The sequence below is a fragment of the Podarcis tiliguerta genome, assembly GCF_965153285.1.
Source record: "Podarcis tiliguerta genome assembly, chromosome: 3".
NCBI lineage: Eukaryota > Metazoa > Chordata > Lepidosauria > Squamata > Lacertidae > Podarcis > Podarcis tiliguerta.
The window spans coordinates 83,092,407-83,106,027 of NC_139536.1; the positions used below are offsets into that span (position 1 = coordinate 83,092,407).

The 13,621-nt window shown below is 40.0% G+C and overlaps 1 protein-coding gene across 6 annotated transcripts in view; it reads right to left on the minus strand.

The window, feature by feature from the left end:
* COL19A1 (collagen type XIX alpha 1 chain) overlaps nucleotides 1-13,621 on the minus strand; it is a 178,937-nt gene that overhangs the window by 67,443 nt on the left and 97,873 nt on the right. For all 6 annotated transcript variants that reach the window (XM_083431524.1, XM_083431520.1, XM_083431522.1 and 3 more), the window contains exon 16: nucleotides 7,009-7,062. In XM_083431524.1, coding sequence (XP_083287650.1) covers nucleotides 7,009-7,062 — 54 coding nt within the window. The remainder of the gene's footprint in view (nucleotides 1-7,008; nucleotides 7,063-13,621) is intronic.

Genomic DNA, 13,621 nt, shown 5'->3' on the forward strand with positions numbered 1-13,621 from the left:
GAGATGTAGACCCTGAAATATGATACTCTAAATCTTAAACAGTTTTTAAACATATTACAATTAGAATGAACTTGTGCGACCATAGCGTGAAAATCAAATGCTAATGGCCACCTTAAAAGTAGTTTCCTGTGTCTGTCCGTCTGTCTGTCTGTCACTTAGTGTGTATTGACTTTAGAGTGACACTTTAAATGGGAGCAGTCTAAACAAAGTAGCAGGGAAAGCATTAAGCCAAAGAAAATGGGACTTTGATTGACATGCACAACTGTGACTCAGGTGCTAATTACCACAGAAAAACATTATACCCTCGCAAACCCTTAAACCTTTTCCCCTCTAAGATGTCATACACAAAGTTAGAGTGGACATCGTAGTAAACAGGATGCCAAAACACCTTGTGCCAGTCAGCCATGAGCCTTCCGAAACATACTCCATTACTATCATTCCCTCTATTTCCTATTTAAGCCGTTGCATTTTCCTGCATATGTAGCCAAACAGCACCACCACAGAGAACTGATAAGTGACTGGAAAGAAGAATGGAATCGCCAGAAAAGGAGGCAGAAGGAAGAGACACACAAATACAGGGGTGTCAACTTGAATAAAATATTGGGGGGGGGGGGGGGAGGCAAGCTCCGCCTTGCATAATTGATCACATGATGCGGTGCACACACACCATTTGAATGTCAATGTCCATCAATAGAAACAGAATAGGAGAAAACAAATGTTTTGTTGCAAGGTCCCATTTGTTTTCTCCTAATCTGTTCCTATGGCGATTACAGTTGCGCCTAACTGCTTATAAATAGTTACACACACACACTGGCAACGTTGTGTATTGCCTTGGTTAAAACATCTAGAGCCCTGTCTATCACGTGTGTGGCAGGGGAAGGGAAAGGACTGAATCCAGCCCCCTGCTCTTCCTCTCAACCTATGGATCACTGTGATTTCAGCAAATATTTGGCATCATCAAATTTAATAAATAAATGAAAATAAAACCATTCACAGAACATCCAATTGTATACATTGGCGGTTCCCAAAGGGTGGCTCGCAGACCCCAGGTGGTCCACGTAACCCACCCAGGGGGTCCTTGGCACCCCATAACAAAAACTACCCTAGAGATATGAAAAATTTCCAAAAGCGGAGGATCCATGGCTTGACTTTTGAAAAGCAGGGAGTCTGTAGTACTTAGCTAACTGGAGTTATGGCAAATGTGTGCATATGGTGGTTTAGTGGTTAAAAAACACTATGCCGGTTAAATGACAGCTCTGAATATTTGTGAAACAGGAATGGGTTTGTTCTCTCTTGTTATAACCACTATTTTAAAACATTCAGCCTTCTTCTCTCAAGAGACCATATGATCCTTCTCTCTCCCTGCTCACCCACGATTATATGCCAGGAGAAGAAACATCTCATTCAGCTTACATTAACAGCAAGAAATGTGAATTAGCCTTTTTCTCTCTCATTAAGTGGAAGCAATTTTGGGGTGGGAAGGATAGCAGCAGCAATCTCTTGCTAGAAGGGCTAGAAGTCTTTCATCCCTATGCTACCTTGATTCAATTTCAGATGAATGAGCAAGGGCTGGAAAGATACACTAAAAGCCCTCATTAGCCTTCAGAAACAATGAATCACAGATCCATCCAGGAAACAAACAGCTTCTTAATATATCCCATATCATGCAAAATCTGCATCCAGATGGGTATGTGTATCTTTCTATCTACAGCATTCAGTTTCCTGTCCATATTGCTGTTTTGTTTTGTTTTTCCAGATTGTAAAATGTTTGCATATGGTCAATGAGATTTAAGTGTGTGTAGAATTCCTAAACTGAATGCAAAAGTCTTATGCCCTGCCTTTCCAGTGAAAAACAGATCATAATGAAGAACTGAATTTTGCCGATGGAAAAATTATAAACTTCCTTTTCCCTCCTCCAGCTTCTGATAGCTGGCAGATTGCTTGCCAATTCTATGAATTAGAGAATGCTGCTGTTGTTGTTTTGTTGTGTCCGACTCTTTGTGACCCCATGGACCAGAGCATGCCAGGCACTCCTGTCTTCCACCGCTTCCTGGAGTTTCGTCAAATTCATGTTGGTAGCTTCTATAACACTGTCCAACCATCTCGTCCTCTATCGTCCCCTTCTCCTTGTGCCCTCAATCTTTCCCAGCATAAGGGTCTTTTCCAGGTAGTCTTCTCTTCTCATGAGATGGCCAAAGTATTGGAGATTCAGCTTCAGGATCTGTCCTTTCAGTGAGCACTCAGGGCTGATTTCCTCCAGAATGGATAGGTTTGATCTTCTTGCAGTCCATGGGACTACAAACATGCAAACCCTTTAGATGTGTGACTTTGTTATCTCAGAACCAAACCAGATGTGATGATAAAACACAACATTTTGGGTGACCCCCTCTCCATGCTCATGGTAGCGCTCTGCATCATATCCCATTCTGTTCCAGAGGGTTCTCCAACCCCCAGGAAAAGCTTTTCAGGGTGAGTGCTTAAGTGGGTTGGAGACAGCAGGCCTTTTCAATAACGTGGCTCTACCAAATGGATTCAGTAAAGCTCCTCGGCTTGCAGCAGTACTCGCACTTGAAAACGTTTTAAGAATTTCTGGTTGATTTGGGCCAGAACATTCTGAGCTTTATTTCAACTGTGTCTAAGTGAATATGAACAGCTGCAATGTGGTTTGACGGTCCAGTGCAATAACACTTTCACATGGCTTGAAGTTCGAATAAAAAGGAATGGTCTTTCATGTGGTTTACTGGAGATGTCATAGCAAAAATGAAAGTGGCACAGATGATGTTCTTGTTCAGAACAAAAAAACCCACTATAGGTCAAAGCCACATATAACCATATTAATGAATGACATAGATCTAATGGCAGGAAGAGGAGCACGTATGTGTGTATTAACTTGTTAATACAAACATTATTTGCCCCATTTTGCCGTTTTTGTGCTTTCTGAGTTGATTTGTATTTTAACGTAGATGCTCTGAATAGAGTTCAACGGGCAACCTTCTCGTTCCCCCTCACAATTTTTGGTCATTCTTAACCAAGGCTATATTTTGATTTGGACAAGCATGAAATGTCTGGCAAGACTTGCTTTGCCCTGTGACACAAGCTAAAGAACAAAACAGAAAACATGTGGGAAATCCTTGACTGGAGAGCCTGATGCTTACCTTTTTCATTTCTTTTTTTGTCAAAAGAACCATGTGCCCTCCAAACTGGGTCAGGCAGGACCATGGTGCTGGGGAGAAATTTTAACTGTTTCCCTCCAGACCACTTTCCACACAAGTACTTCAGGGGGCATAAGAAAAATGGCACAGTGGGAAAGGATTAACCCTATTCCCCATGCCATGGTCCTTATCTAATTCATCACCTATCTCAGCACAGTGATGTGAAGAAAAAGAGAAGTTCCAGGAGACCCTAGTCAGGCCTCTTTCATCTACTTTGCTTCTAAAATGTAGGCTAAGGGTGTCTCTAGCCCCCTCTTCCTCGAATGAACTGTGATTTGGGCAGGGTTTTCCCATTTTCTGTGTCTTGGCCCATGCACAAATGAGGTGGCCCAAGGAGCGAACTCTAGAAAAATCTCTTAATATTTGTCATAGCAAGTGTTAATGAGTCCTTAGCTTGCCACTCAGCTCAGGAGAAAGAGCCTAAGGAGAGTAATAGAAGTGAATAGAGAATCCACAACACCTAGTGCTATTCCAGAGGATAAAGCGGGTGGTGACTACAGGGGGCAGGAAAGGAAGGGAGTCCTGTAACACAAGTGGAAGCCTGTTCCACTTGCATAGTGGCAGCACTGGACTGGACACAAGTCCTAGGAGGCAACACTTCTAAATTACTCAATCTGTAGCAATCTTCAAAACCAGTAATGCTTAAATTCTGCATTTTGTAACTTTTGTTTCTATGGTAACGTCTGCATGCACCAGAATAAATGTATTATATCAAAAGCATCAGCTACCTAAATGCTACAGAATAAAGGAAATATAATAACGAAAAAATCTAGTCAATGGTGGAAGAGAATATACGCAGTGCTCTTAGCTAAAATCTGAAAGGCTTTCTCTTTTCTGGCATTTTTCTTTTTCCATGTATATGATTTCTAGTGGGTGAGGGTTTTACAAGCATGTTTCTTGTAGCAGAGGCCTTAAATGGATCATTTGCAGCTTCACAACATGCCTTGTGGAGTCATTACAGCATCTTTCTTCAAGGCACATCTTCAAAGCTACCACAAAGCAAATGACTGTTCTCCATCTTGTTCTATAAATGAAGAACTCACTCCTAGTTTTATAGCAAGCACTCTTTCCTAGTGCAAGGCCAGCTAATTTGGTTTGGGGGAAGGGAGGCTGTGCCTGTGATTGACCGGCATAAACTATGTGACCAGATTTAAGATCCCTGTTACCTAATGTAGAGCTAAACTTTGACCTCTCATTTTAGCATCTTTTAAGACATTTTACAACTCTCAGGGTAATGATCAATGCACCTAACAGTCTTTAATCAATAGATAACTCAGAAAATTGAAAAGAGCTATGCAATTATAAGCTTCCTTCACTGACTGTTTTTTTTAATTATTATTATTTAAATCAGAATCATCACCCATCAGCATTATACCAAGGAAACCAAAAGTTCTTAATAATCTGGTAAGGAATTTACATTGAACAATTTTCTTTAACTCTCCTCTTCCACATCCCAAATAATAATGAGGTATGGCTTTGGTTAATGAAACGTTTTACGAAATGTCAGTGCTCATTAATGGAGACACAAATGGGAAAAAGAAATAGCAGCCTGGATCCCACACAAAATGCTATGTAGTACCATCAATTGACAAGTCCTGTACATCAGTGATTGAACATTTGAATGGGTTATTTAAGAACAAGCTGTTTATAAATTTCTGAGGCAATGTACTGATACTCTTCCTATAATTTTTGCTAGGGCCAGTTATGGAATCTGGAATCGAATGAATGCCATAAATGTAACATAACAGTAGGAATTAAGGAACATGTGGATCAACACCCTAATTTAATACAAGCAACTGTTGCAGATCAAGGACAGATTCACATGCATTAGTATCAAATGCAGGCTTTGAAAGTCCGTATTTGGGTGACTAATGTTAGTGTCTGGTTCTCAGTGGTACTTCCAAGAGCTAATTCAAATGTTCAAGCACCTGCATTTTACATTCCTTTCATGCACCCACCGAGAGCACATGGAAGTACCTTGCTTGAAGATACCTCCCATGTCTCCTAATGCTCCAAGAAGAGACTAAATAAACCTGTTTCCGTATACTCAGAGCTCAATAGTTCTGAAACACACAAAAATGTAGAGCAGCCCTCCCCAACCTGAAGTCCTTCTTTTGGACTACAACTCCCATCAGACCTAGTCAGCATGGCCAATGGTCCAGGATAATGGCAGTTTAGTCCACCAACTGGAGGGCACCAAGTAGGAGAAGGCAGCTATATAAACAGGTAGGGGTTACCTTTGCTAAGCTGCCCAACATGAATGTTTGTCACACGCCGCTTGTTTTCTCATTCTCTACTATTTCAGTTCTTTTTATATTTGATGATATCATTTCATTTACTGTTGAAGAAGTTCTTACTAGCAGAAAGCCTCTTGATCTTTATAAGAAACATTAAATGATTTATTATTCTTCTAACCGTAATTTTGTTTGCAAATCACTGAGGTTTAATCACCCACATTTCTTTATTTTGTATTTTATTTTAAGATAAATGTGTCAAAAGTGTGAGGAGGCCAAAAGGTTCTCTAAGAAAATGTACACTCTTTACTCCCACAGACTTTTAGTTCTACACATTTAGACCAGACCAGATGGGACAGAGAAAATTATTCCAATCATAACCAGAAAATTATTAATTAGGAGAGACTCTTCCTTGACCCTGACATCTGAGCAGGAATCTTTTTTTGGAAAGTGACATTTGTTTAGCTTACATTTAGATTTTGCATTTTGTAAAACCCTTTTTAATTTATTGATGGCTTTTCATCACAGGTTATCTTGTTGTGTTCACCTGCAAATGCTACCTCCTCTTTCTTCAGACTTCTCCAGATTACACATAATAATTAGACCCGCAGATATGTTGCTAAACAGAATTCTTAGCTTACATGTGCACCATATGGTTATGTGTGTATGATATGCCTCTGAACGTATTAAGAACAGCTGGCACAGCATGTCCCACATGGTTTGAGAATATCTGCACCATAAACTTATATGACTCTTACACCAGTGTTGCTATTATAGTTTCCCCCCAGAGAAGCCTGGAAATTGCACTTCAGAGAGGTCAGTGTCAATTCACTGCTACAGAGTCCCCAACCCCTTCCATACAACAGTTCACTAGGTTTCCTTGAGAGAATGAATAAGGTTGTGATCTGAGCCCCTTTCAGGGGCTAATTCTGTGAGAAATGAATGTGTATGAAGCAACAGGCTCCAAACTTATTGTATAAACATTTATTACATCTGCTGTCAAGATGTTCTAACCTCCCCCTGCCACCCCCCCATATATATATATCCTGACTTGCCCATGGGAATTCAAAATGGAACCCTGTCAACAATTATTTGGAGCGGAGGTACTCAAGTTATAAGTACCCATGCTCGACTTAGATGGGCCTCTCCATATCAAGCTCCTTCCGTTTCCTGAAACCCAAAAAGGTTTTATTTTAGAAAAGGGGAGATGGAATGGCAGTTAGCAGAAAGCTCCCTCAACAAGGAAGGCCTTGGTGGCAAATATCATGCAAAGTGAAGGGATTTTATTTTTTTAAAGCATGGGGAAAACAGAATGTCAGCGTCTGAGCAACATCTCACCAGGAGGAGGTGCCATACTATGCTGCTTGAAAGGTTCAGGGCAGTACCTCACAGAAAATATAACCAGATTGACCCCAACAGATTTCTGCAGTCGCCATTACAAAGTTCAACAAAGCAAAATATGGCTTCTCATTCAGCTGTTGCAACACAAGCATCTTAGTTCCTGCTCAGGAACAGCCTGTTGCGTAAGCAAGCATAAACCAGTTGTTCATGAATCTACTCACCCTCTGGCCTTCTTTCCCAGGTGGCCCCTGAGGACCTTCTATTCCTGGCACACCCTGTAAATACAAATAGTTTAGAACGTTTCTCACTAATATTACTTAGTTGTACTATGGAATTCAAAATCTTAGTAAGACTTCACTAACGTTTAATCAACCACCTCTCCTTGCCCAATATCCATATATTGGTCATATCTACTTATGGGTAGAGCTGAAAAGTGTTAAATGTGTGAAAAGGTACGTAGAAAGCTGCACGTGCAATGGAAAAGCCTGCTGGGTCAAAATTGCTGCAGTTCTGATACAGCATCGCTGTCTAGAAAGACAATGCACTAGGGAATACTGTAAATGTTGCAAAGGATGATGATGAACTTATTTTACTAATAAATGGCAGCCTCAATGTCTGATCGCTTCACACACTGTTTTCTAGACAGGTAGGTAGCCATGTTGGTCTGCCGTAGTTAAAACAAAATAAAAAAAATCCTTCCAGTAGCACCTTAGAGACCAACTAAGTTTGTTATTGGTATGAGCTTTCGTGTGCATCCACACTTCTTCAGATATCTGAAGAATATCTGGGATGCAGGTGGCGCTGTGGGTTAAACCACAGAGCCTAGGACTTGCCGATTAGAAGGTCGGCGGTTCGAATCCCCATGATGGGGTGAGCTCCTGTTGCTTGGTCCCAGCTCCTGCCAACCTAGCAGTTTGAAAGCATGTCAAAGTGCAAGTAGATAAATAGGTACTGCTCTGGCGGGAAGGTAAACGGCATTTCCGTGCGCTGCTCTGGTTCGCCAGAAGCGGCTTAGTCATGCTGGCCACATGACCCGGAAGCTGTACGCCAGCTCCCTCAGCCAATAAAGCGAGATGAGCGCCGCAACCCCAGAGTCGGCCACGACTGGACCTAATGGTCAGGGGTCCCTTTACCTTTTTAAGGTGCTACTGGAAGGAATTTTAAAATTTTGTTTTCTAGACAGTGACATTATTCTTATACACTCTCCTCTTTCACAAATGGTGAGAAGTCAAAGGGCAGAGATAAAAGATTTTGTTTCCTCTGAATAACTTAGCATTATATATTTGTAGTGTGTTCAAATATGCAAGCAGTGAATAATGGAGGCAAGCAGAAGCTGTTACAGGAGGCGGTAAAATAGCCAACTTCACATCAGATCCCTAGAGAGAGTTCCTTTGTACTCCTAGGAACTTCCGCATAAGCCAGCTCAGAACAATCTTTTCCCAGAATTCAAGTGGCAAAATGACTTTTAGTTGTCTCTCTTGGCATTTTCAGACATTTAGTGTGTGAATACACTGAATGGACATGAGGAGTAGGAACAACAGAAAGCCCCACTCACTATGCCTGTTCAGTTTACTGTCTGAAAAAACCCTATGTCCATGCAAAGCCTAAATTCATAATGTTTACTCAAATGGGAACTGTGTAAGCTTTGTTTTTTATGGCACCCACAGAAGCCTTAATCAGTACCCCCAGCAGGGATCCCAGACTCTGATTCAACTAAAAAATAACAATCTCTAGCCCTTGTAGGAAGTTATGAAGCAAAATGTGCAGGTACTCTTCTAAGCGATTTATCTGAAATAACCTAGCCTGTCTGTTCCCATCTGCCAGTGTTTTTAGCCAATGAGTGAAGTGAGAGTTGAGATTGATAAGTGAGTTTGGACACCAAGCAGCAGAAATGCTTGGGGCCACATCTGAATCAAGAATCATAGTTTGTTTCATTCCAACAAAACATTACCGGTAAGCCCAAGAACAAAACCTTGGCTATAAATCATGGTATCTTGGGAGTGGAACAAACCACAAACCCTGGTGCAGACATAACACTAAACCAGGGGTTGCAAGTTCATTCCTTCCGAAGCTAGTGGTGGACATGGGAGCACATTCAAGGTAAGCCATTAACTATGGTTTACTATGACATGCAACCTGAATCTATGTCTTTGGGTCTCCACCTAAAACTCATACAATAGTTTTATAAAATCCCTTTGCAATGGAATGAGAAAGTAATCATGGCTAGCTCACCCCATGATTTTCATGGGACTTGATTTAAACTCAGCTATTGTTCTCTGAATTTTAGAATTTATTCCCATGTTCTAGAACAGGAATAAAGAAAATTATGTTCAGTGGTGAAGGTGATAAAAATTGAAAAGAATATGGGAGATACTAAAACTGCTAGATTACATGCCTCAAAGGGAAGGTATTGCTTGATTAAATTAATACTGTGAATCATTTCATATAAAATTTAATCACTTCAAGGAGTTCCCTCTTGCCCCTTTAAAAAAAACAACCATTCTTCCTGCCAGACTCAAAAGACCCAAGAATATTCTTCATACCTTATTAATTAATCACAAGGTATTTCTTTTGTTGCATTTATGTGAAATGTTAATAAGCTGAGGTCATGAAGACTTTTCTGAACCACTGTGGCCAAAATTGCTACTATTAGTTATTACACAGATGCAAGCTAAAATTAAATGACATCTTTATAATGTGATAATGTATGTATAACATGTTCAGAGGAATAAAGTACTGGATAAAGTCAGCATGCATTGTAAGTGTTATGTATAATGAAAACAAAATATATTATACCAAATCTAACAAACAGATTTTCTACTTTTCATTGTTCTACTAAGTGCTTCAGAGTGAATATGAAGGGTTGTACCTAAATAAGTTAGAGTAGACCCACTGAAATTCATGGATCAAAATTAAGGCTTCCTCAGTGATTTCTATGGGTCTACTCTGAGTTCAACAAATGTTGACTACAACCTAGTGCTCAAGGGTGTGTCAGAGCTTCCTTAGTTGCCTGTATATGTAGATCAGGTCACAGTCGGACAATCACAAACTATTGAACCAGCTCAGTCCTTTGACACCTGAGATGTAAATTTTCAGAATCCACCTTATTTTTGTGACTGCGTTTTTTGTAAGTTTTTAAAACTTTTTTTTATGTTGTATTTTAAATTGTTAGGGCCTTAGAATGAAATGTGAATAGTAAATAATAATAATAATAATAATAATAATAATAATAATAATAGAGATCTGCATTTTCTCATAGGTAATGTGGCTGGCTTGTGGTGATATTGAAAGAAAATGCAAGGAAGGAAGTAGTCCATGCATTTAGGAAAATAAGAGAACAGGAAGATATCAATAGTTAAACTTTTAAGTATTCTCATTTTTTCTTTGTGCTTGCAGTGGTACTTACATCTATTTTATTCTAAGGGGGGGTCATGGTCTTTCAGTTTCAAAGATTGCACTATTAACACACAAGAGCTTACTATGCGAAACATCCTAACTATATCATTTAAAGTCTTGGGAGGTGGGGGTTGCATTGCTACATTGCAATGAAGTGCATTAGGAATGGAAATAAACTGAATAATTTTACATCATTATCCTAATGAAAAATATAATATCACTTTTGTGTCAATTGCAGAGTCTGCAGGGTTGTTGTTTTCCAAAAGATAAATCTCCTCAGGGGCAATATATATATATATATATATATATATATATATATATATATTACTCAAGCTTTCCTGCATAACTGCGCAAGGCAGATAAAAATAGCCTAAAATGACAGCAACATATTCTGATTCTCTTGACAGGTTTACCTTGACAAGATACTCCCACTGCATGCAAATAAAATTAAACAAGACTAAAAATCCAAGAGCACAGTACTGCACAACCTGCCGTGGTTGAGTGAAGGAAAACCCTGCTCTTATTCTCCAACATTGGAAGCATGTGACCAAAGTTGCAGACAATCAGCTGCAACTCTGTTCTTTAAATTACAGTGGTACTTTGGGTTACAGAAGCTTCAGGTTACACATGCTTCAGGTTACATACTCCACAAACCCAGAAATAGTACCTCGGGTTAAGAACTTTGCTTCAGGATGAGAACAGAAATCGTGCGGCGGCACAGCAGCAGCAGGAGGCCCCATTAGCTAAAGCGGTGCTTCAGGTTAAGAACAGTTTCAGGTTAAGAACGGACCTCCAGAACTAATTAAGTTCTTAACCCGAGGTACCACTGTATTGGATCAAACAGCAATTATACTGGTATAAATGCTATGTGCAGAAAGATCTTTATACACTTCTATCATGTCCCTGTTTACTCATCTTTTGTTCTAAGTTAAAAGTCCCAAATGTTGCAACCATGTTGATAGGGAATCGTTCCAGCCCCATGATCATTTTGGTTGCAAAATGGTAGTCATTGTTGTCTACAACAGTATAATCTGCAGCTTTAGAGCTTTATACAATGTGTACTCTGTATGTCACTTGTTTGCTGAATTTGTATCTGAAAGTGACCACAGAACGTGTCCAGGCCTGAGTGACCAGCTTCCTCATTCTGTTTGCTTTGCGCTGAACATGTTATCTGATGCTTCATTTGACAAGGCCCCAAGGAGTACGGAGCCAGCATTCCAAGTATCTGTTTAGTAAGCAAATCTTAGGTACTTCTGCTTGTGACTGACTTAACCCTTGGCTTCTGTGTAAACATTTGGTGCCATCTGGATGAGTATTTTATAACTCTGCAAAGGGATAGGCCCACAGGAACGTAGAGACGGACGCTCATTTTCCTGGGGAACTAAAAGCTACGGATCAAATGTCAAGAGGAATAGTTTTCATATACTTTACAAGAGAGATCACTGTACCACCTTCCTTCACCTGTCACTCTTGTGACATGACATGCACAGGCTTAAGCTCTCGATGCCAGAAAGGAGAGGGGAGCTTAGCCAACTGTGTCATTTCGGATAAAAGTCTCTGACTTCCTTCGCCTTATTCAGCACCTTGACAAAACTATGAAGATAATGCTGTCATCTCTGGTGTTCAGTCACTGGATGGGCCTAGTGATACACATTAAGTATCTTAGATGTGAACATGATTACTTATGTGGGTCCTCAGTAAATTAGGCTGCCATTCCATTTGATTTAATGGGGCTTACACCCAAGTAGACATGCCTAGAGCTGTGATGTTAAATCCTCTTTAATGTTGGGGGAATAATCTAGCTCATATGATGAGGTTAAAAATTCAAGTTTTAAATTAATGCTTTTAAAACATACTATAATGTATAAATAATGTATTATAAAAGGTAATTATTATTCAGCATCTCTGGTAGCCCAATTCAAAATACATTTTATTGGAAATGAATTCAACTTATTTTTTTCCCTTGACACCCCCAAATAATTAAGAGGTCTAAATCCACATTTTTGTTAAATATATAGTAGGCTTGATCCAGAAATCCCAGGTGATTTATATGCCAGTTATGCAAAAACGTTGGTAATATAGTGATGCTGACAGAATGTGTAGAAACACATGTGTGACTGGGGTGTTAAACTAAATCCTGTATAGGTAACATGCTGCTTCTTAAGCATTAAAAAGGAAGAGTACTAGGCTAACTCCATATGAAAGTTTCCTGGCTGTGATTATAAGTGAAGGTTGAACTAAGCTCATTCAAACTGGCAACTGCAAGTGCAGGGACAGGGGACAAATTTGATTACATTCACATTTAAAGCTTAATTTATCAAACTTGCACATTCTGAAACAAAAGGTGGAGCACAGCCATCCTTCAAAAATCCCACTTATCAGAATTTCTGCAATGCAGTTCTCCAACCAATGTTCATAAAAAAGGATGTTGGGAGAAAACGTGTATAAAATGAATATATTTGTGAAAATTGCATACAAAAATGCATTTACGAGGATAAATTGCTTGCCAAAAACATGTGCGTTTGTCAAAACCGCAGACAATAATGTGTTAAAATACAGAAACTGCAGAAACCTGGAGAACTGAATGTAAAAATAGAAAAATGAGAAACTGAAGGACTGAAATTGACAGATCCTTCCATGTGACACTGAATAATTTCCCCCCCTGCTGGATGTTCTAAATGTAGTTGTAATAATCACCCCCACGCTAGTATATGGATGACACACAGCTCTCTCTCTTCATTTCCAACATGCTACCCTACAGAGGCAGTTGGAGTTCTAAAAAGATGTTTCGGGGCAGTTCTGAATTGGATATGGGTGTGGATGAACAAACTGCAGCTTAATTAGAGATGCCATGAGAAATCTAATAGGTTGCACCAGAAATGAGCATCCCTACTTGAGTCCTTGCAAGTAAGTTCAAACTGAGCAGGGAATGCTTGAATGCCCATCTTTGACACCTCTGCTGCCCCCTTCCCTTACACCCTGAGGGCCCAGTGACTCACATGTGGTAGTAGGGGAGGGGGGTCCAAGATGCTCCAGATTCCTGGCAAAGTGCCTATTCCCCATGGGACTAAGATTACAAATCCCAGCTGCCGTAGGAAGAAAATATGGTGCTATTTGCATCAGTTTCCACTAGGGAGAAAGTGCTACAGCTTATCAACCCTTCTTTTCCTATACATGTCCCTGATAGCCTTACAAATACATTGAATGAAAAGAAAGAGGACTGCCTCCATAGGTACATCAAGTCAGCAACCTTTTCCTTTGTACAGTTCCCCAGGAAGGGACTGCACATTACGACTTACATCCACTTTGTGGGAGCGTATTAAAAGACATTTCCCCCCTGTGTGGCTGCAGAGGAGGTATTAGCTGCTTTGAACACCTATAAAATGTTGTTGGAAGGAAGAGGAAGTCTGCAGGTCACCTTGTTGCAGTGGCGTAGCG